At 42.7% G+C, this 24,228-nt stretch overlaps 1 protein-coding gene across 1 annotated transcript; it reads right to left on the bottom strand.

Annotated features, from left to right (window-relative positions):
• Positions 1 to 16,034: 16,034 nt before the first annotated feature.
• LOC147626211 (UV-B-induced protein At3g17800, chloroplastic-like) lies at positions 16,035 to 19,338 on the bottom strand. Its single transcript, XM_086816357.1, has 2 exons — positions 18,826 to 19,338; positions 16,035 to 18,727 (listed from the first exon to the last, which is right to left on the bottom strand). Exons 1-2 carry the CDS (start codon positions 19,248 to 19,250, stop codon positions 17,965 to 17,967), a joined length of 1,188 nt encoding a protein of 395 aa, XP_086672483.1. The 5' UTR covers positions 19,251 to 19,338; the 3' UTR covers positions 16,035 to 17,964.
• Between the last annotated feature and the right edge of the window lie 4,890 nt (positions 19,339 to 24,228).

Genomic DNA, 24,228 nt, shown 5'->3' with positions numbered 1-24,228 from the left:
CGGGTCTGAGTTCCAATCTCCCAGCCATCCCTTAGGCCTAGCTTACCTCTCAAACCTTCCCATTTCATCTTTTCATGGCCCATCAGCACAGTTCTCCCCCTAGACCTATCCTTTGTTTCTCTACCATATTGAAGTCCCCCATGAGAATGCAGTGCCCCTAGCAATTTAAGTTAGCTATCCATTCCCTCATCCCACTCCTTAACTTATGGTTGTGATCTCCATATAAGTTAATTATCCAAATCTTCTCTCCTTCTAACATAATATCTACTACCAAAATCCTCCCATTAGGATGATTGGCTATGATACTAGGCCATAAGCTATTTTTAACAATAGTCGTGTTACAATCCCGTAACGCCGCTACGGGCATTACCACAAGAGGGGACGGCCTCTGGCTCACCACCCAGCCATAGAGGAAGAATGAGGATTGCCCCTCATCCCCCAGGCTATATAGTGTGTGGCCTGCCGTCCACACTAGCCTGGCCGCCCATGACTCCGCATGGGCGTCCTCTCCCACTGAACCCCGGATATAGCCATCCGGTCTGCCGTCGGTCACAGGCATTACAGCCTACGTGACATTACCCCCCCCTTAAGAAGAGTTTTCGTCCTCGAAAATAAACTGGGGAAACCTTTTGGAAATTGCACTACGGCATTCCCAGGTAGCTACCTCCTCATCCCTATCTATCCATTTAACAAGTACCTCCTGGTACACTTTATGTCGGGTTTGTCTGTCTCGATACCCAAGAATCCTTTCCGGTTCATGTGGTATCTTTGGTGGCTCTATCAAGTCCACCAAAATCTCTGGAGAAACTGCGTTCTCTAACCCGTGAACTGATTTCTTGATTTATTGTGATATGTTGCTTTTCGTGGCATTACTTAATCATTCACCTTTGGATTGCTTTTCATGGAGGTTCAAGATTTTTTTTAAAAAGCTTCACTTTGATGAAAAGATGTGGGGATTGAATCTTTGTCCTTTAGATTGTTTTTCATGGCATTACTACCTATTTCTTTTCTTTTTCCTTAGCATATTTTTCCTTGCAAATATGCTTTCTAGAGATTCATTTGTATATAAAGGCACCAAAAAATCATGCATATTATCAAAATCTTGTGCACATAGTTCAGCAAATGATATTTTTGGGGATTGAAGATTCTATTTTTCTTTTTCTATTTTTCTTTGCAAGGTCCACAATTGCAACTGCATAGGAAATTGTTGCATACTGCGTCTATAAGCGCGTCTAATCTCAAAGGAATTAGACGCGCTTATAGACGCGAGCATAGACGCAAATGTAACTTACGCGTCTATAAGAGCGTCTAGTTTCAAAGAAGTAGACGCCCTTACAGACGCGAGCATAGACGCTAGTATAGACACCCCCATAACTTGTGCGTCTATGCAGCGCGTCTATGCTTGCTCTATGTTGTAGTGATGGACAACACTTTTTTGGAAAAATAAATAAAAAACATGCTGAATTAAAAAACGAGAGGGAGAGAGCCAGAAATAGACACAGTCTGCAACCTGTTTCTCGATAGAGCCCACAACCCATTAAATTTGTAACGTTTTAATTGGCTATTTCCTCAAAACAAGGTTCCTACTCTCTTCACAAGCACCCATTTCACCTTCATCACAAAGATAGGAACCTGCCTCAAAAAGCAGGATGGTGGTACAGCATGTGACCTACTGCCTATCTGCCTTTTTAACAGTGCTCTCTACTACCTGCCTTTTAACGCTGCTCTCTGCTCTCAAGGCTGGTTCGCTGTTCCCATGGACTAGGCTCATAAATATGACCAAAGGCCACGTCCACCTGCATCTCCTTCTCCCACCAGACGTGAGAGCTCCAAAGTTGCCGACAATATGAAGAAAAACCTCCCCCTTCCCGTGATTGGAGCCGCCGTAAATTATAATATAATACTAAAGGGGCCTGTCACGTCTCTGGCCCGCAAAATACCGGTCGAGATGATCAGCAGCTACAGCCTATACGCATCTGTGGCTGCCGCCTTTCTATTTGTCGCCGCAATAACGGTACGATCGAGCGTCACTGCCACCATCACCGCTACGACGCTGCCAGCTTTCAGCGAAGACGGCTCGGTGCCCCGGCCCGGGGGCCGACCCAGTAGCAATGGTGCTTCCTGTCTACCTACACCCGAAAGAAGCTGAGGCAGGGCCACCGGCCACCAGTTGGCTCTGATTGCAGACAGCATGAGTTTAGTTCACTGTGCGCCCGCCAACGTCCGTTCTTACCAGCTTGACAAAGTCAATGAACGTCACCGCCCGGCACCAACTCTTCCACCATCAAATTCTCTGCCGCCCAAGCCTGCCGACAGGCGAGAGCTCTAGACTCTTCTCTCCATGTCCACTTTTCAAAGTACCATGCCAACACACTATAGCTACAGCTCGCACGTGTCTCTTGGTGACTCCGGAGTCCATTGCCCCCAACGTGAAAACCCCTCTCCCATATAATTTATATAAATGTAGAAAATGTTGATGATCAGGTGTAACAGTAGCCCAATATTCAAAATCAAAGGTAAATTTCGATTTTCAACATTTGTAGAACACGTTGAGAAAATCAATGGAGATAGAGTTCATTCTGATACAGCCTAGTCTGGAGAAAAATAAATAAAAATTGATCGATGCAGGAAATTTATAATAGTAGCTCCCAATACCCATACAAAGCCATATATTGTTCACTTGGTTTACTAGCATAAAATGCCTCTACTAATCGGAAAAAATCATAAACTCTCAATTTAGAAAGAGGAAGACAAAAATAAAACCATAGATATTTTTTATTTTTCAAGACAAAAATTCCTATGGATTAAAAGTTGAGAGAAACATATTATAAATGTCAATTGGAACTCGACTTACAAATGTGTGTAGTTAGAATTCAATAGAGAGGGCTGCTCGCATAGTTTTCTTTGAGAGGAATGGTCTGGAAAGAGGTTGTTTCGACATTGATGGGCCAGCCGATATGTTGATTGGGTGTGTAAAGTGGAGCTGCAACTCTTAACTCTGTGCAGTGTTGTGACTGGGATGCAATTCAAATTTGGAGTAACTTGTAGCAACTATCATTGGTACTTCAAAGAGGAATGGCACTATCCAAAGGAACACCATGTTGACTTTAGTTGGGATCCAGAAATGTGCATGTGCCTTTTTATATGGACTATGTCAGGATTGGTACAATTCATTAGCCTATCGAGGCATGCGCCTATTAAATCTGCTCTTCATTCGTCCCTAAATATTGGTTGTCACCACCATCCACTATATATAGAGAAGCATTCAGGCCAAAAAGCTCTTCCTGTCACTCTCTACACCAAAGTAATACGAAAGCACGCTCATCTTCTAAGAATCTGGCAAGATCAAAAGAATCTCCTCCCACTCCTAGGACCTCGCCTAGGACCTGTTCGTTCTCCACCCGCCTTGCAGTACGAAAGTTTTCTCCTACTGCAAAGAAAGAGAGGTGCTTGCTTGCACGTCGTTTTGTTCCTCCTACTCCCATGACGTGGTCATTCTCCACCCACCTCGCACATCGTTTCGTTTTGTTGATAAGGTTTTAAAACCTTAATTTTAGATTCACTCAACTAATTAATTGATTTTATTTTTCCAACATTGTAGGTCCCTTTTGTTGTGTGTCCAACGTGTTTTGAGAGAGTGGCCCATCTAGTTGAGCACATGTAGTAAAAGAAGCCTTATTCGTAAATACAAATGAATGGATCGTGATTGAATCTAAAGCTATGTGATATTGTAAGAATTTTGTAAAGGTAGCTCTCAAATGTAAACCCACCCAAAAAAAAACCCATGTATTGTCATGTAATAAAAGAAGCCATGATAGCAGTAATATGCGCAAGCTTTATGAAAACGTGTTCGCATTAACGTCACCCATGGGCAATAATACGTGATATCAATAATATGCGCAAGCTTTACGAAAACGTGCTAGCATTAACAACACCAATGGGCAAGAGACACGTAATATGACTCTTTTTTTTGTTTGGCTTGTGCCCAACGCGGACGTAACGGTGGTGGGAGGATGCACAGAGGATGCACATAAGTATTGTATTTGTCTTTGATAAGTAAGCACAAAACAGAGCTCAAACCCCCCTTGTAACAACAAGCATCAGTCCCCCCCGTCCCTCACGGCTCACGTTAGATTTCGGGGGTGCCTGCATACGTGACACCCCGCGGGCCCGCCGATGTAACATACCCATTGTTAATAACAATGTACTTACTTCAGAGTTGAAAAATATAACTTAATTTGTCATACGATCAGAAAACTTCTATTTTTGGAAAATGAGCCATTTTTGCTTAGAAATTTGTAATTTTGAATCCAAATTTGGAATCTACGCATAATTTTATGCTTATAATAGTTTTTTCCGAACTAAAAACGGGTACCTAGAATGGGTTTAATTAAGCTTTTAAGCCTTTAAATCTGTGAACTTCCGACCTAAAATAGTAACTATCCAGGCGTCTAATCAACGAACGGAACACGCCCCCATGGTCACGGGGTAAGGCCGGACATTTTCGTCAAAAAAAATTTTGACCCCCCCGGGGCGACGGGCCGGCGGCGGTCGGGCGGCCGGCGTGGGTCCCACCACGGGCGCCGCCCGTGAAAAAAACCGACAATCCACCCGGGACACCCAAGTGTGTACACGACCTAGACGCACCCTCCAGCACACCCCTACACGTATCCCCTCCTCCCAGAACCCTCTATCCACAGGTGTCGCGCTCTCTCTCTCTTGGGGACACCTCCACCCCCATGTGTCACACTTTCTCTCTCTTCGAGACACCTCCACCCCCAGGTGTCTCACGCTCACACTCTCTCCCGGACACCTACACCACCCAGGTGTCGCCTTCTCGCACCCGGACGTCCACCCTCCAGCACCTATAAAAGGACCCTCCCAGCCCCCTTCTCCAAGCAAGCCCCCAGTAAGCCCCTAGGCGCAAGCCCTCCCTCAAGCTCTAGGACATGTCCTACACTCTTCTCCCCCCCCGTGTGAATAGACTTAAAGTGTGCTTCTCCTCCAACCCTTGCCTTACTCTTCCCTAGGCCTCCCTAGACGTACACTCTTCTCAAGAGCTCTCCAAGTTAAGAACACCCTCTCAATTCCCCCCCCATATGCGGCGACTTAAACTTAGGCTAAGAGGTCGTTCCTACCCATAAGCCCAACAAGCTTTTCCTACCCCAAACGGACTCCGTTTTCGAATCCGTTTGAACCAGTAGAATTCTCTCTTTTCTCTCCAAGCTCCCAAACTCTTATATTCACCCCATTCTCTCTCTATCCTCGTAAAACTCTAGTGCTCCTATGGCGCCGAAACGCCGCCGAAATGAAGAACCACGCGCTGCCCAAGGAGGGAATGAAGCGAATCGCGTCTCTGCAATCGACTTCGCCCCTCTTGAAGCGAATAGGCACGAAAACGATAACCAGGTTGGTCATTTAACAAGTTTAAGTAAAATTCTCTCTTATGAAGCTTAATGCAAAGATTCGAAATAATAGGAAAGGAACCAAGGTTAAACCCCTAGTATAGATGGCCTAAAGTACCTTATGGTTACTCTTAAGTAAAGTTATAAGAAAATAATCTTGCTTTTGAATCATTGTCTTTTCGAAACGATGGTTTTTTTAATGTGTGAATTCATTGAATAAAGGCTATGTCTCTTTTTATTGGATACACTACTGGTTTATTGCTAACATGCAGGTACAGCTTCTCCCCCCCTTAGCTAACTCCGTGCTTGCCTGTGTAGCCGGGCGGAGGATATAGTGAGGCCAGGAGTCGTCCCAGGGCAATTCCCTCCTATGCCACTGGGAATTGGATTTCACCACCAGGGTGATGTATATATGCTGCCTAGTTCTGTGGGTCCAGGCTAGTGCGGTGACTTAACCCCCACCTCATGAGGAGACATCCCCTCCGAAGGGCGAGAGGGTTTGGTACAAGCGGCAGTACCTAAAGGGGTGACAGGACGGCTTGGCCCTCATTGACTGGCTGACGACGAGGGGAGACGGTCCGTGAGGTTTACCCAGCTGGTTGAGGCTGGAAGATCGAATTCTAGATCATTGGTGTGGTTGTGGTTCTGGTTGTGATTGGATAGTGGTTATGGTTATGGTTATGGTTTGGACATGGAAGTTTGGATTGGAATATCGGCCCGGTTCCAGGGTCTTTGTAAATATTTTTCACTGTAAGTATGTTTATTGATTTCAATGTTGTGCTATTAAGGAAGATTTCTTTTAAGGAATCAAGTGTAATTAATTAACAAAGGAATTTGTTTTTAAGTGTTTCACAGTGTGGTAGGACTTAATTAGAAAACAATTGAACGGGTGAGTGTGTGGAAAGTGGGAGAATGGATGCCCTGACGGTACCATTCTAAGGATGGGTGGATCCGATCAGTCGAGTAGCTTTCTACTAGTCGTAACTTACGATACTTAGGGAATAGTAGAGTCCCGAACAAGACTTGTTTTAGGGGACCGAGCCAGCGGCCGTGCCTCATGAAATACGGGGGGGAAAAGGCGTTGGCTTCCTTGAACCAAGTGTGGGTCTTGTTCCATCTCCACGCACATTCCGTGCTGGGGATTAGAATTTCCTTTAGGATGACTATGCTTCCCCTGCGAGATAGAGTTAGGTCCCTCCGTTTGCTCGTAACCAAGTATTTCTACGAGATCGAGGTGTCGTCAATCGAAAAATAACACGAGACTTAACCGCCTATCAAAAAGATTCTCCCGCCCTACGGGTCAGGGTCCTTACACGTGGTATCAGAGCCAGGTTTAGACTTGGGAGATTTCATATTGTATTCTCTTGTTGCTCTAGGAATTCTTGTTAAACTAATCTAGTTACGGCTGGACGCAGGAGGACGAGATGGATCCCTATTTTCGCTTCCTGGTATTCCAATGCATGTTCATGACTGCTTGTCGCTCTTCCGAATTCGAGTTTCGTGACACTATGATGCACATTGTAGACAAGCTAACCCTTCCTCACTACACTAGCATCGAAAGGGGATGGAATAGAGCTGAGTATTGGCATCGTCGATCTACCTATTTCATCATTCGAGCTGAGCACGTCTAATCAACGAACGGAACACGCCCCCATGGTCACGGGGCAAGGCCGGACATTTTCGTCAAAAAAAATTTTGACGCCCCCGGGGCGACGGCGGGCGGCCGGCGTGGGTCCCACCACGGGCCCCGCCCGTGAAAAAAACCAACAATCCACCCGGGACACCCAAGTGTGTACACGACCTAGACGCACCCTCCAGCACACCCCTACACGTACCCCCTCCTCCCAGAACCCTCTATCCACAGGTGTCGCACTCTCTCTCTCTTGGGGACACCTCCACCCCCATGTGTCACACTTTCTCTCTCTTTGAGACACCTCCACCCCCAGGTGTCTCACGCTCACACTCTCTCCCGGACACCTACACCACCCAGGTGTCACCTTCCCGCACCCAGACGTCCACCCTCCAGCACCTATAAAAGGACCCTCCCAGTCCCCTTCTCCAAGCAAGCCCCCAGTAAGCCCCTAGGCGCAAGCCCTCCCTCAAGCTCTAGGACATGTCCTACACTCTTTTCTCCCCCCCCCCCCCCCCGTGTGAATTGACTTAAAGTGTGCTTCTCCTCCAACCCTTGCCTTACTCTTCCCTAGGCCTCCCTAGACGTACACTCTTCTCAAGAGCTCTCCAAGTTAAGGACACCCTCTCAATTCCCCCCCATATGCGGTGACTTAAACTTAGGCTAAGAAGTCGTTCCTACCCATAAGCCCAACAAGCTTTTCCTACCCCAAATGGACTCCGTTTTCGAATCCGTTTGAACCAGTAGAATTCTCTCTTTTCTCTCCAAGCTCCCAACCTCTTATATTCACCCCGTTCTCTCTCTATCCTCGTAAAACTCTAGTGCTCCTATGGCGCCGAAATGCCGCCGAAATGAAGAACCACGGGCTGCCCAAGGAGGGAATGAAGCGAATCGTGTCCCTGCAATCGACTTCGCCCCTCTTGAAGCGAATAGGCACGAAAACGATAACCAGGTTGGTCATTTAATAAGTTTAAGTAAAATTCTCTCTTATGAAGCTTAATGCAAAGATTCGAAACAATAGGAAAGGAACCAAGGTTAAACCCCTAGTATAGATGGCCTAAAGTACCTTATGGTTACTCTTAAGTAAAGTTATAAGAAAATAATCTTGCTTTTGAATCATTGTCTTTCCGAAACGATGGTTTTTTTAATGTGTGAATTCATTGAATAAAGGCTATGTCTCTTTTTATTGGATACACTACTGGTTTATTGCTAACATGCAGGTACAGCTTCTCCCCCCCTTAGCTAACTCCGTGCTTGCCTGTGTAGCCGGGCGGAGGATATAGCGAGGCCGGGAGTCGGCCCAGGGCAATCCCCTCCTATGCCACTGGGAATTGGATTTCACCACCAGGGTGATGTATATATGCTGCCTAGTTCTGTGGGTCCAGGCTAGTGCGGTGACTTAACCCCCACCTCATGAGGAGACGTCCCCTCCGAAGGGCGAGAGGGTTTGGTACAAGCGGCAGTACCTGAGGGGGTGAGAGGACGGCTTGGCCCTCATCGACTGGCTGACGATGAGGGGAGACGGTCCGTGAGGTTTACCCAGCTGGTTGAGGCTGGAAGATCAAATTCTAGATCATCGGTGTGGTTGTGGTTGTGGTTGTGATTGGATAGTGGTTATGGTTATGGTTATGGTTTAGACATGGAAGTTTGGATTGGAATATCGGCCCGGTTCCAGGGTCTTTGTAAATATTTTTCACTGTAAGTATGTTTATTGATTTCAATGTTGTGCTATTAAGGAAGATTTCTTTTAAGGAATCAAGTGTAATTAATTAACAAAGGAATTTATTTTTAAGTGTTTCACAGTGTGGTAGGACTTAATTAGAAAACAATTGAACGGGTGAGTGTGTGGAAAGTGGGAGAATGGATGCCCTGATGGTACCATTCTAAGGATGGGTGGACCCGATCAGTCGGGTAGCTTTCTACTAGTCGTAACTTACGATACTTAAGGAATAGTAGAGTCCCGAACAAGACTTGTTTTAGGGGACCGAGCCAGCGGCCGTGCCTCATGAAATACGGGGGGAAAAAGGCGTTGGCTTCCTTGAACCAAGTGTGGGTCTTGTTCCATCTCCACGCACATTCCGTGCTGGGGATTAGAATTTCCTTTAGGATGACTATGCTTCCCCTGCGAGATAGAGTTAGGTCCCTCCGTTTGCTCGTAACCTCGTATTTCTACGAGATCGAGGTGTCGTCAATCGAAAAATAACACGAGACTTAACCGCCTATCAAAAGGATTCCCCCGCCCTACGGGTCGGGGTCCTTACAGCCGATCACCCGGTCAATGGCCGGTGACGGGCCCATTTGTAGACATATGTTCATAAAGTGTTATGGACATGTGTTTATATCACAAGTGTGCACGCAGTGTGGTGGATAGAAGCTTCGCCTCCCTTGGTAGGGACTTTCGAATCCCAACAAATGCACCGACATACGGACGTATGTTCATAACTCTTTTGCACCACTGTCTAGACCGAGGCGGTCACCGGCTAGGTGACCGCTCATGCTGGGGCCCGCGGGGTGCCACGTACAAAGGCACCCTGAAATCTACCTAGAGCCGTCCCCCAAGGCAGTAGATCAATGCTCTCTCTCAATGTACTCGATCACACGGCCACTGGGCCCCAATATGCTCTAGTGGGCAAGCCTAGCGTCAGATTGATTGAAGGCCTATCTATTGATCAAGCGATTAACAGCAAATTCAGCCTAACAGTATCTGCACAATCTTGGAAGAAGCTGAATGCGAATGCTGCAGTCGATGATCGGAGAAACCTACGTCGTAGTTTGGCCCCTCTCCAGATGCAGTTCTCCCAAGGGAGGCTGTTAATATCCACTTGAAATCATCTCTCGCGTTGCCTCGCAGCAATTGGAGCGCCTGGCTGCCGCATCCGCGTCATCATCTCGTACCGGGCATTTCAATACCCACGAAGGTATTCTTTACAGGTAGGTAATTAAACACCTGTAATACATCGGGCGCAGCTCGATATTTAGAGGACTATTGTTGAGACTGTAATTGCAGTTAACGGCCTGATTCATGCATGTGCAGCAGAAGGATTGCCGAGATAAAAGAGAGAGAGAGATCGAGAGCTTTGCAAGACATAATGTATGCACTCGTGGCGTCCAGGATAGTGGATGCCATGGTGGCATCGCCACCAGATCAGCTGATAAGCACACATTCATCAATGGTAGAGGACGCCATGATCGCAATGCTAGATCAGCCCTTGCTGCCAGATCAGCACGACCATCGTGATGATAGGTTGCAAGCCATACACTCTCTAGACGTGAAGCCTCTGATCGACCAACACGTGGCCATGGTTATCAATGGGAAGGATCAACCCAACCATTCTTTTGAGCCGCATGCATTCGCACGCGTGTGCAAGTTCGAGATGGGCAAGATGTACGCAGGCACCGTGATGCATGGACACTTCCTCACACGTGTGCACCAGAGGTTCAAGCTTGACCGAGGGCTGGAGTTAGAGGTGGGTCGTTATATGGGGCTCGCCACCATATAACGACCCACCATCAAGGCTGGAGTTAGAGGTGGGTCGTTATATGGGGCTCGCCACCATCAAGGCTTACATGAAGGATGGGTTTGATGCAAAGACCCTGCATCAAAGGAGTTGAATGACATGTACCCAAGATGTGATCGAGCGGCATGTTGAACCACTAGGTACTGTTTGGCAAGGCCTCGGTTCACATGCAACAGCTAGAACATAGAAGACACCCACACGGCTCTACCACCACCACCATGACCATACAGTTGGGTTTCGTCACAAGAGTCTCATCCTTTGGCATTTGGTGCACTCTTGTGGGACGGGAGAACAATTTCATCCCCCAATTTTTTCCTCTTTGCCTTGAGGATTAGAGACGACAAACGTTGCATCCTTCTAGGTCCCAGAGGAGGATTGTTCTACTCCTTGTCTAGGCCTCTTTATCATTTGTTGTAATTGGCCTTGTATCCTTGCCCTAGGGCAATACAAATGTATAATATCACATGAGTAACCACCAAAACATATAATGTATAAAAGGGATGTATTAATAGAATTCCTTTAGAGTAATTATATAGGTGGGGTTTCTAAAATATACATTAGATCCTCTAATTAAAAAGAGATTATACAAATGTATAATATCACATGCGTTAATTACCAATATATATAGTGTATACAAGGGGTGTATTAATATGACTTTTTTAGAGTAATTATATAGGTGGGGTTTTTTAAATGTAGGAGGATGAATGTACTTATACATTAGACCCTCGAATTAAAACAGATTTTATACATGAGGGAGTCCTTAAATGGGGTCATTTTAGGGGCCCTTAAAACAGCTCAAAAATGTATCCATTACCTAGGGGTCTTTAAATGGGGGACTATTTTAGGGGGTCTTTAAAAAATGGCTCAAAAATATGTGTAGTGGTTTTTTAATATGGAGTTCAACACATGTGATAAGAGCATTTCTTAAAGAGTGACCACCCTAGGATGCTAGCATATAAATGTACATCTAGCTTTGCGCCCATCGTCCAAGGGATCATCATCGACATTATTGCCTCTCCCCATCGTTTAAGGGATTGTCGACATTGCTGTTCATAATAGCTTGATTGAGTCAATGAATGTTAGCACCAACTCTTACCACTTTGTGCCAACCAAATTTCTCTTCCACCACTAAGCTGCCCAAGTGTACCGATAGCTCCACCTTAAAAAGTCTCTTCTCTAAGTCTAAGAAGCATCACTGATTTCAAATACTACAAGCTATAGCTTGCACATGTGCACGTGTCTCTTCATGGAAAGTCTTATCATTTTTTTCTTTTTAAAGATAGAGAATGTTTATCTAAAACATGTAGGATTAGCTAGTAATGTTGTAATAAATATTGGTTCATATTTTTGTTTAGCTTGCCCTTTCTTATAAAGGAAACGAGACTCAAGGAGGTTTTATTTTTTGTTCTAAGAAAGTTTCATTGTTCAAATTAATAGGAAAAATGGGAGGCCTTTGTGTTAAATTTCTTATTTGTGCCTACCTAGCATCTTACAACAAAGAGATGTTAGTATCTATTGAGGTTTCAGTGTCCACAATCAAAGGCTCCTTGGGCCTTATGTAATTATGACTTCTATTATGTGATTATGTTTGCTGCTAGGATATGCAAATTGAGAGATTTGATGAGAGAAATATTTAGTTGTTTAAGTCATGGTTCCATAACAAATTAAGTTCAAAGTTAAGGGTGGTTATACAATAAGGGTCCTCACTTTGGTTCACCTTCGAAGATTTTTTATAACGAAAAAGAGCCCTTTTTCACTAAAAATGGCTAATCTCGCCCACTTGGCTAAGGGATTTGATATTGAGCTCTTTGAATAAAACATCACACCATTAATCGTGTGCACTTAAACATATGGTCGGATCGAAAATCAAAAACTTCATATGTAAAATTTCCTATGTCACAAATATAGTGTATATGGCATGTCCCAAACTTGAATAAGTAGAGAGTATGATCATAAAATGTCACAAATATAGTGTATATAGCATGTCCCAAACTTGAATAAGTAGAAAATGTTAATCACTCCAATTCTATCTCCACTTTGTACACAAGAAAGGTGATCTTAACTTGATTTTTTAAGTAATTTTTGTATGTAATTTTAATTTTAAATAAATTATTATATATTTTAAATGTATACAAAAGAGTAGTTTTTTTTTTGTACAGTACATCTTTATAACAAAAATTATGTATTTTTACTTGATTGAATTATCCAAGGATAGATAATTATGAGAAAAATGTGACCATATGGTCAAATTATATTTTTAACTAGTTAGATTTTCCAAGATCTCGATTAGAAATTTACTTCAAAGTGTAAGAAAAAATGAATATAATTGGTAAATTAGTTATAAAAATTCATTTTTATGTGATAATGTTATAATTTTATGTGAGAAAGTAGTGCTAATCATGGTGAATCTTTGCCAAAAAAATCTGTCTAACATGAGTAAGAAAACATCTATTTTTATCCATTTTATGTGATAATAGCTTTATTTCAGTAGTTTCTTCCCTTTCAAGCCTAACTAGGCTTGTTAATGCATTTTAGGTTATGTACCAAGCCTAGGTGGCGACCCCTAAGATAGCCATGCATGTGCCGACGTGTCTACTAACATGTCACCTACACATGGTATACATTCCACCTTAATGTACTATCTCAATGTGCCACCTCATCATTAATGACATGGCATGCCACCTCATTAGATGCCATATTACATGCATTAAGACATCATCAACGAGAGAGAGAGCTTACACCTCACTTTAATTTCCACATCATTAGTCTATTATCGAAACATCCACCATGGATTTATCACATCATCTTGAGTTGGTGCCACATGTCACACACATGTATGCCATGTTAGTAATCCATCCTACCATGTCATCATCACTCCATGCATAGTTGCATCTATTCATAGTTTCACATGCATGTAAAATATATATTTTTAGTTCATAGAAAATCCATATATATGTATGTAAAATACTCTTATGATATCTATTTTTTAAATAAAATATATGCAAATTAAAAAAAATACTATTACACCTATATAATTTTAAAAAACTTATTTCAAAATTAGCTATTTATTAATTTATGTTATATATATATATATATAATTTAAAGGTATTTTTTTAAATCTTTTTTATTTTTTAAAGATAATTGTAATTTTTTTCAAATTAATAAAAATATAAATAAAATAATATATTATTTTATAGTTGAAAGAAATGTATTCTACGTCTTCTTCTTTAAAAAAAGATTTAACTATTTTTTAAAATTATTATTTTAAAAAATATATATTATATCAACTTCTTTCCCATTTTAAAAATCTAACCAAAGATATAATGTATATTTACTTTAAAAAAGTATCTATCAACCCATAATCATCTAGTTTAATAAGGAAAATCTTACCTTATGAATTAGAATATCCAATATAATGCAAGATAAGAGCGTGTTGTTTCCTAAAAATGTACACACTTCTATACTCATTTTATTCAATCATAGCTTAGTGTCCAGTCTTCATAGCATTTTAGAGAAAACCGACTTACAAAGTCATAGGAGTAATAAATCTAATGAGCATAGAAACCTCCCCCTCCCCCTCTCCTCCCCCCCCACCCCCGGCCCTGCCTCTGGGGCACACGCGCGCTTATGAGGCTCAAAAGGCCAAGAGAAAGAGGATAGCTCACGAGTGAAAAAGAGAGTGAAGAGCATGCCAATGGACAGCCTCTTGAACATTGGTGGGCAACCACCACCCTCACCTCCTCTGTATGAACCTCTACTATTGCCCTGCTTGGTTTGGATGAAGCATGTGAGTCTTCCTTTCCTCCTCCTCCTCCTAGTGAGAGCATGGATGTAAGAGTCACCATAGACAAGCTAGCCATACACTCGGGGGGTGCACTATATGGAAGCCCCTCCTACGACGTGCGTTCAAGGGGTATTTAAAAAACCCCTTATCTGTGAATTTTGAGCTAATAAAACTACCCCTTTTTCTTTATAGACTTACGGGTTTTTTTCCAAAGTACAATTAAAATACCCCTCTTGTAATTGTATTTCTGTAAATTTACCCAATATTTTGGATTAAAAAAACCCCACCTAATGATCGCACGTGGTAGACTTACATTTTTTGAGGTGCACCCCCCGAGGCCATACATCATCGTGTATCCAAGGTCATTCATAACTTTTTTCAAGATCTCACTCCCTTGTCACAATCTATTTTTCTCATATCCCTTATTGACCATCGTGACCTAACCGAGTTTTAAAAAATCCTCCCATTTTTCCTACTAATATTGGATGGTGAAATGTTGATAACATTCTTGCAACAAAAAAAACCACCTCTTAGAGTCCGGTTTCCTTCATAAGCAAAGGCAGGCTAAGGGAAACAACAATACAAAACAATATTTACTACAAGATTGGTGGTTGGAAAGCACACCCCAATCCTTCATGTTTTAGATAAACATTCTCTATATTTTAAAAGCAAAATTCCAATAAGACATGCCATCATGGGACATGTGTGCATGCACAAGATATAGCTTGTAGTATTTGAAGTGCTTAGACTTAGAGAAGAGACTTTTGAAGCTAGAGCTATTGATGGGCTTGGGCAGCTTAGTGGGAGAGAAGTTAGGTTAATAGTGTAAAGTTGTAGAGTTGGTGCTAACATTCATTGACTCGTTCAAGCTAACTAGTACGAACAACAATGTGACAATCCCTTGCATGGTGGGGGTAAGATAGATCTAACATTCTGTGATTTCCACCTATTTACAAATGCTAGCATCCTAGGGTGGTCACTCTTTAAGAAATGCTCCTATCACTTCTATTAAAGCCCATATTAACAAACCCTTGTATACATTTTTTTAGCCTTTTTCAAGACCTCTAAAATGACTGTTATTTAACCTGACCCATAATGTATAAAACCTCCTTTTAATTAGAGGGTCTAATGTATGTATACGATCATCCTCCTAAACCCCACCTATATAGTTAGTACTCTTATATATATATATATATATAAACTAAAATCCTTTACATCAAAGTAACCAGAGCCTTTAGCATCAAAATATTTGGAGCCCTACATTTGTTTATATAGTCAGACCCTGCTCAAAAGATCATTAATTAATACCCATCTCTCATCCTCAAACCCAAAGGAGGATTTCTCCCATGAAATCTGATACCCAAGCTAAATGCAAGCTTCCATAAGACTTTCTGTTGTGCACCCTTTAGGTGATTGCTGCTCGTCCAAACTTTAACCATTGGTCCAGTACCCAAAGGGTTCTCAATGAATGCTACAAAGTTGTAGTCCATTTGTTTTACTTTCTTGTACCACCTTTTAGTTCTTGGCCCATATTTCACTGGCCTTTCCTTGTCTTGGGCTATGTACAACATGAATACACCAACACAAAAAATAGTTATGCTCAGCCTAGTATGCCTGCAAATTTTCCCTTTCATGGGTGAGATCAAGAGATAGCTGCGTGAGATTTTGTATCATTTGCACCATCACATCCTTGTTCAATTTATTTACCAAATGAATAGACCAACACATATATATGCACTTATACATCAATCCTATTGTGTCCAACCCGTATCAGCAGCTTTTTGAAAAACAATGCAATTTCTAGTGTTCAAAATTTTCCACAGACAGCAAAATCTTATAATGTTAAACACAGAGTCAACACATTCCTCGCATTAACAATCCATTTCCCACGCAGTCAATCCTCCCAAGATCCATGTATCCCAATGCAACTATAGACCCATCTACATATTTTGGCCCAAGTACCTCTAATAGCTGGACAATCCCAAAATGCATGTTTCCCATCTTTAATAGTAGTTTTGCATCTAGGACAGCATCCCCTAGTGAAGTTCTTCTGTATTAGCTTGACTCCCAAGCAAAGGGTTCCCATACATACCCTCCATAGGAAAGTTTGGGCTTTTGTAGGAATATCCAGATCCCAGATACTCTTCCATCTTTTCTTCCAGCTGTGAGGACCCCAGCTTGTTTTTTAGACCTTGTTACAGTATACTACATTATCCTCAAGTCTTTCTAAGTTCCTTATATACACAATTAGTGTTCCCCCTATCCAACTTAGTCCCATTAAACTAGGTCTAGTCCTTAACCCAACATGTGTCATCCTGAGCAGTGGATACCTAGCCTTTCTGTAACTCTTCTAGTATAACTCTGACTAGTTTTCCTTCCCTGTAATTCAAATTGAAGTCCTCATCCATCTGTTAAGGCTCTTTCTATCCCACCAAAACCCTATCCCAATAGTCAGATAGCTTCTTAAGCCCTTTATTATTCAACCTCCTGGCGGTTTTGAGATCCTAAAGTGCAAGAGGAGGATTGAACTTATGAGTCCACCATATCCGAAGGCATAGCAAAGAGTTCCCTGAGGCCCTAGTGCATCCTTCCCACACTGTGAGAGTCAGGATCTCTTGCTACTGAACATCTTAGCCAAGGTTGATATTGTAATTTTCAAAGGAGCATGTGAAAATAAGTTGTCTTTCCAATCTAGTCCTTACCAATTACCTCGAGACCAAACATGATGGCCTTCAACAATTTCCCTAAAGCATCTTTGTCTAGGTTTCCTCTTGTTGTAGGTATTTAGGAAGCAGCAGTGCAATGATGGCAGTGTGTATGAGAAGGGAGGCAAAGAATGCCAAGGCCTCCTTCTTCCTTGGGCAATGTCAATCTATCCCAGGCCAGCCAAGCTAGGTTCTGCTTACCAGAGTTGCCATTCCTCCATAGAAACTCTCTAATGGGTTTTATAATTTTCTGCCAATGGCTTTTCCCAAATTTTAATATTGGACATAAAAAACATGATATAGGCATTTAATATTGTATTGCATATGGCTACTCTATAATGAAATGGGGCTCTAATACCCTCCCACTTCTTAAGTTTCTGTTGAAACCTGTCCAGAGCCCAATCAGTAAGCTGTTTGTTAGTTACATCCACTCCAAATGGTACCCCAAGGTGCCTAAATATCTGTCCTCTTTCGATGACTTCACAACCCCTTCTCTCAAGATGAAAGTCATTATCCTCAAATAAACTTATGATGTTTGACTTATGTATATTGCATTTGGATCTTGAGGCATCAACAAAATCTTGAATGATCCCCAATGCTCTCCTGACATTCTCATTATCTGCTTGCAAGAATAGGAGAGAATCATTAGCAAAACATTATATTATCAGCTACTCCCCATTAATACAGTATAGTTCGTACTCTAAAGGAGTCCTATTAATACACCCCGCCCTTGTATACACTATAGATATTGGTGGTTAACTCATGTGATATTATACATTTGTATAGAGTGAGTGCCCCACGGCAAGGATACAAGGAACACAATTGTAAATATGCCAAATAAGAGGCCTAGCCAAAGAGTACTTATATTTACCTTTGTCAACATAGTCCCCCCCTCCCCCATAAGATCTTTTATTTGTGGTCTCTAATCCTCAAGGCAAAGAGGAAAAAATTGGGGAATGAAATTGTTCTCCACGTCCCACAAGAGTGCACCAAATGCCAATGCTTCAAGGATGAGGCTCTTGACGAAACTCAGCTGTATGTTCATGGTGGTGGTGGTAGAGCCGTGTAGGGGTCTTCTATGTTCTAGCTGTCGCATGTGAACGGGGACCTTGCCAAATAGTGCTTCAACATGCCGCTCGATCACATCCACACTGTGGGTACATGTCATTCTACTCGTTTGATGCAGGGTCTTTGCATCAAACCCAACCTCCATGTAAGCCTTGATGGTGGCGAGCCCCATAGAACGGCCCGCCTCTAACTCCAGCCCTCGGTCAAGCTTGAACCTCTGGTGCACACGTGTGAGGAAGTATCCATGCATCACGGAGGCTGCGTACATCTTGCCCATCTCGAACTTGCACACGCGTGCGAATGCATGCAGCTCAAAAGAATCGTTGGGTCGATCCTTCCCATTGATAACCATGGCCACGTGTTGGTCGATCAGAGGCTTCACATCTAGAGACTGTATGGCTTGCAACCTATCATCACGATGGTGGTGCTGATCTGGCAGCAAGGGCTGATCTAGCATTGCGATCATGGCGTCCTCCACCATAATTGATGAATGTGTGCTTATCGACTGATCTGATGGCGATGCCAATATGGCGTCCACTATCCTAGACGCCACGAGTGCATACATTATGTCTTGCAAAGCTCTCGATCTCTCTTTCTCTTTTATCTCGGCAATCCTTCTGCACATGCATGAATTGAATTAGGTCGTTAATCGAAACAGACTCAATAATAGTCCTCTAATCGAGCTGCGCCCGATATATTAAAAGTGTTTAATTACCTGTAAAGAATACCTTCGTGGGCATTGAATTGCTCGGTATGAGATGAAGATGCGGATGCGGCAGCCAGGCGCTCCAATTGCTGCGAGGCAACTCGAGAGATCATTTCAAGTGGCTGACGCTCAGTGATCATCGCCATTAACAGCCTCCCTTGGTAGGACTGCATCTCGAGGGGGGCCAAGCTACGACGTATGTTTCTCTGATCATCGACTGCAGCATCCGCATTCAGCTTCTTCCAAGATTGTGCAGATATTGCTAGGCTTAATTTTCTGTTAAGCGCATGCTTAATAGCTAGGCCTTCAATCAATCTGGCGTTAGGCTTGCCCACTAGAGCACATTGGGGCCCGGTGGTGTGATCGCCTACATTGAGAGAGAGCATTGATCTACTACTGCAATGAAAGACAGGGGGGGAACTAATCAGCCCCATAAGAAGTAGTTACAAAGGGAATTTGAGCTTTGTTTATCAAAGACGAATACAATCAAGCTCAGGCTCATACGTGATCGTTCGTTACGTGCAAAAAAGAGAGAAGAGAAAAGACACGGAGTAGGCTGGCGTATATAACACACGGAGTCGCGTGCAAAAAAGAGAAGAGAAAAGAGATACGTGTCTGTTGCCCACTGGTGACGTTAACGCTTACACGTTTTTCTACTTGCGCAAAAGTTGTACGGATACTTACACTTTACACTACTACGAGTAAAAAGAGGCTAGACCAACAACAACTGTCTGGCTTACACTTTACACTACTACGAGTAAAAAGAGAACAACAACTGTCTGGGAAAGCATATTAATACTCTCCAATCTCAACGTTAGAGAATGAACACATTGACGTCTTTTGTTACACATATTTATTCACACATGACAATATATGGCCTTTTTTTTTTCTAGTGGGGCCTTTCTTTTTCGATTCAATCAAGCTCCATTCGTTTGTATTTACAAAAAACCTTCTTTTATTACATGTGCTCAAACTAGACGGCCCATTGATATCAAACTATGAGTTTGACATTTCTCAACATGTGCTATTGTTTTCAAATGTTGAAAATGGGATTATGAACATTGAAACACTATTATACACTCTTGATTATCAAGATTTCATATATTTTTTTGTTTTTTTAACCAAGGTTAATGACAGCACAAGCCATTTTTGGACTCAAACAAAGAAAAGTTTTTGTCATTAACTTTTCCTAAAACAGTTTCATTATTCCGTTCCTAGGAGACCTAATTGCCTAGACTTTTCCTAAAACAGTTTCATTATTCCCTTACGGCATAGCCCTCGGAGACCTAATTGCCTAATTTCCCCTAAGCATAGCCCTCGAGACCTAATTGCCTAGGCATGACAGCAGCTACCGAGTACTCCTTTGTTGTGAATAACCGTTTACTCCTTTTAAGACATAGCCCTGGGAGACCTAATTGCCTAAGCATGGTGCCCAGCTAGTCCTTTGTGAGGAGCCTTCCTGCTAAAACTCTCTTATACGGGCGAATTTTCCATAACGAATTGCAATACCCACATTGGGCGTCGGCTCAAAGATTAATATAAATAAAAATGAAAACGTAGTAGCAAAAAGTATGCGTCATGTCGGTAGTGTTTTATTTCATTTTCTTTCCGGAGTCACCAAGAGACACGTTATAGCCTACTAGAATGGTACTGTCAAAGTTGAAATCAGGGAATTGGACCTAGAGAGAAGAGTCTTTTGTTGAAGCTAGCGCTTGGGCGGGAGAGAAATTGATGGTGGAAGAGTTGGCACTGACGTTGTTCATTGACTTTGTCAAGCTGAAGAGTTTGCTGCAGTCTGCAATCAAAGCCAACTGGTGGCCGGTGGCCCTGCTCAGCTTCTTTCGGGGGTAGGTAGCCAGTAACCACCATTGCTACTGGGCCCTCTTCGCTGAAACCTGGCAGCGTCGTAGTGGTGATGGTGGCGGTGACGCTCGAGCGTACCGTTATTGCGGCGACAAATAGAAAGGTGACAGCCACAGATGCGTGTAGGCTATAGCTGCTGATCATCTCGACCCCTTTAGTATTACAATTTACGACGGCTCCAATGACGGGAAGGGTGGGTGTGGGAGGTTTTCTTCATATTGTCGGCCAGTTTGGAACTCCCACCTCTGGTGCTGTGGCGGAGGGATGGAGGTGGAGGTGGAGGTGGAGGTGGCCTTCGATGGTGATATTTATGAACCTACATGTGGGGATGGTGTATTTGTATCATGCGTGTGGAGTTTTTTTTTTACTATAACGAAAGCATACACATTTCCCCACAAAATCACGCAATAAAGGAATTCATACACAATGCTTTTTACTCGAGGAAGGGAGGGGGGTTAGATTATATTAGATATGACGGGAGAAAGGAAAACAAGTGTACATAATGCTTCTTACTCCAAGACGCATAATTTTGCATGATAAATTTATTTAAAGCAATGATTTTATATTCACGTGATCACAATTTTTTTTTGTTAATAACATGTGTTAACATGTTATTAACATGTTAACATGTTAACATGTTCCCAAAAAAGCCGGTGGGAAGCTCTCTGATAACAGGATAAAATCCCGCCAGGGTTCTGCAATACCCGGCGGTCCCGCCGGGAAAAAGGAAACCTCGGCGGGTCCCGACGGGGTCGTCATCCAGCCCAGCGGGATACAATTTTCTATATATATGGGCCCGGGGGCCCTTTGGGAGTTCATTTGCTGACAGTATACACAGGTAATGAAACTTGTGTTTTTGTGTGTGTGTGTGTGTGGGTGTGTGTTCGTGCGGGCAGTCGCCCATTGTCGCAATGCGCGGCAGGATGTGGGTGGTCCGCCACACGAGGGATGTGTGTGTGGGTGTGTGTTCGTGCGGGCAGCCGCCCATTGTCGCAATGCGCGGTAGGATGTGGGTGGTCCGCCACACACGAGGGGTGTGTGTGTAAGGCCATTCTTTGGAATGGTACTTACCCTGGGACACTTAGTCGGTAACGCGGCTAGTCTGTGTCCTATGGTAAGTATGGCACGCCGTAGCGGTACTAGTCGGTAACGTGGCAAGCATAGTATCGTTATGGCGATGTCACCTTCCCTTCCCTTCTCTTTGTCAAATGCGGACATATGGTCGGTAACGCGGCCAGTGTATGTTCGTATCCTATTCGTATTCCCATAGAATCGGGCGGCATTTTGTCGTTAACGCGGCAAGTTGGTGTCGTCCGCTGGTGCATATATCGTTTTTTGCATATTGCGGTATTTGATCGTTAACGCGGTCGAAAAAATATCATAAATTTGCTTGTATATTACGCGTAGCATATGATCGTTAATGCGGTCGAAAAAATGTCGTAAATTTGTTTGATTTGACTTGTATTGTTTTTATTGTGTTTGATCCATACTTGGTTGCTAACGCGGCATGAGTATTTCATGGATCAAAGTTTACATCATATTGTCTAAACGTTTTATTTTATAATATCGTGATTCGTAACTCAAAAAAATGAATATCTCTCTCTCTCTTCCTGTCCCCCCTCTCTCTCTCATGATACACTTCACAACTCTTTCTCTCTCTCTCTCTCTCTCTCATGATACACTTCACAACACGATAGATGTGTAGATAAGGATTTCTTTTTTTTTCTCTTAAAATATACATAATTCGTAATAATTTCTTTTTTCTCCCTCTATTTACTTAAAAAATAAAACTGTACATTATTTTCCTCTTTAGGAACTCACAAAAATATTGAAACTGTCATCTAATGTTTTTCTCTCTATCTGTCACAACTCTCTCTCTTCCTCTCCTCTCTCTCTCTCTCTCTCTCTCTCTCTCTCTCATGATACACTTCACAATTCTCTCTCTCTCTCTCTCATGATACACTTCACAACTCTCTCTCTCTCTCATGATTCACTTCACAACTCTCTCTCTATCACGATGGGTGTGTAGATGAGGAGTGCTTTAGGAATACAAAACATTATTTTCCTCTCTTTAGGAACTCACAAAACTATTAAAAATTTCATCTAATGTTCCCTCTCTCTCTATCTGTCACACCTCTCTCTCTTCCTCCCCCCCTCTCTCTCTCTCTCATAATACCCTTCACAACTCTCTCTTTCTCTCTCTGTCACGATAGGTGTGTAGATGAGGAGTGCAACATGTATACACTTGATAAGTAATAATGCACTTGTTGCGGTTGTCTCACGTTCGATAATGTATTGCATGATGTTGAGTTCAGTAATATTGTTTGATATTCCGTTTTTGTTTGATATTCCGTTTTTGTTTGATCATTGATAAGTAATGATACACTTGTTGCTGTTCTCTCACGTTTGATGATGTATTGGATGATGTTGATTTCAGTAAAATTATTTGATATTCCGTTTTTGTTTGAACATTGATAGGTAATGATACACTTGTTGCTGTTCTCTCACGTTTGCTTGATGTTGATTTCAGTAATGTTGTTTAATATTCTGTTTTTTTGTGTTTAGTGATATTTGCTAGATTTACGAAGACGACCAACATGCTTTCCCTTGAAGAGCGTAAAATCGTTCTACGAGCAATTCGCATTGAAGCAATCATCACAGTGTCACAATGTGCTGATGACGTCGTCAAAAAGATCAATGAGTCTGAGATACTCATGCGAGATCTAATAGACCAGATATGGAAAAATGCACAGCATCGACTTCGAAGCGGAGGCAACGCTGAGTTGCTTTTGATAGACAGAAGATAGCAGATTTCAACCATCAACATATAACACGAACCATTTTGGGGAGCATGCGTGTAGCATGCAATGATCTTAGAGATGCTGCCCCGCCTGAAGCTAATATGCATCGTCTACAGTTATGGGACGTTGTATGGAGTGAGCAAAGAGCCAAGAGCAAGCGCATGAAGGCGCTGGATGCAGAGTCACTCCCCAAAAGAGTGCGCATTGCCCAAGACGTCGCTACAACGTCCAGCTGGGAGATGCGAGTGGGAGAGGTGTCATTAATCGTACAATCTACAATTCTATGTGCACACACCTCATTGGCATCCCGCACGAGGCTCTGTTCGAAGGGCGAACAATAGGCTCTGGTGTTTTTGGCACAGTAAAAGAGTATATAGTTAAAGGTATATCATTTTTGCCGGAGCACATTACTTTTTGCGGAAAGCACTACAAAGGAGAAGGCAGCGCCAAGTTCGAGAGCTTCCAGGCAGAGCAGGGCATGCAGGTTCTACACCCATCAATTGTCAGGTGTATTGCCTTCACAAAAGAATCTCCTTGGATCACTATTTTTCCATACTATAATGGCGGCTCGCTTGGTGATGCTCTTCTGAAGGTCCCCTTCAGATTCAGTGAGTTCACCAGAGTAATTTTCCATTTGGATCAAAAATGGAGACAACCCCCTCCCGATAATATTCCTTTAAGTCGTCTAGAACTTTCTAAAATAAAACAAATAGTAATAACCATGCCACATATTATGCATGCCCTGGTG

Source organism: Cibotium barometz, chromosome 22, assembly GCF_041138505.1.
Source record: "Cibotium barometz isolate CiBa-2024 chromosome 22, ASM4113850v1, whole genome shotgun sequence".
Taxonomy (NCBI): Eukaryota; Viridiplantae; Streptophyta; class Polypodiopsida; order Cyatheales; family Cibotiaceae; genus Cibotium; species Cibotium barometz.
This window is presented reverse-complemented; position numbering and strand designations above follow the sequence as displayed.

Coding starts and splice junctions, on each gene's coding strand:
- LOC147626211 (XM_086816357.1), bottom strand. CDS start 19,250: ATGGGGCTGATTAGTTCCCCCCCTGTCTTTCATTGCAGTAGTAGATCA. Junction 18,728..18,825: donor CACGAAGGTATTCTTTACAG/GTAATTAAACAC, acceptor ATGCATGTGCAG/AAGGATTGCCGAGATAAAAG.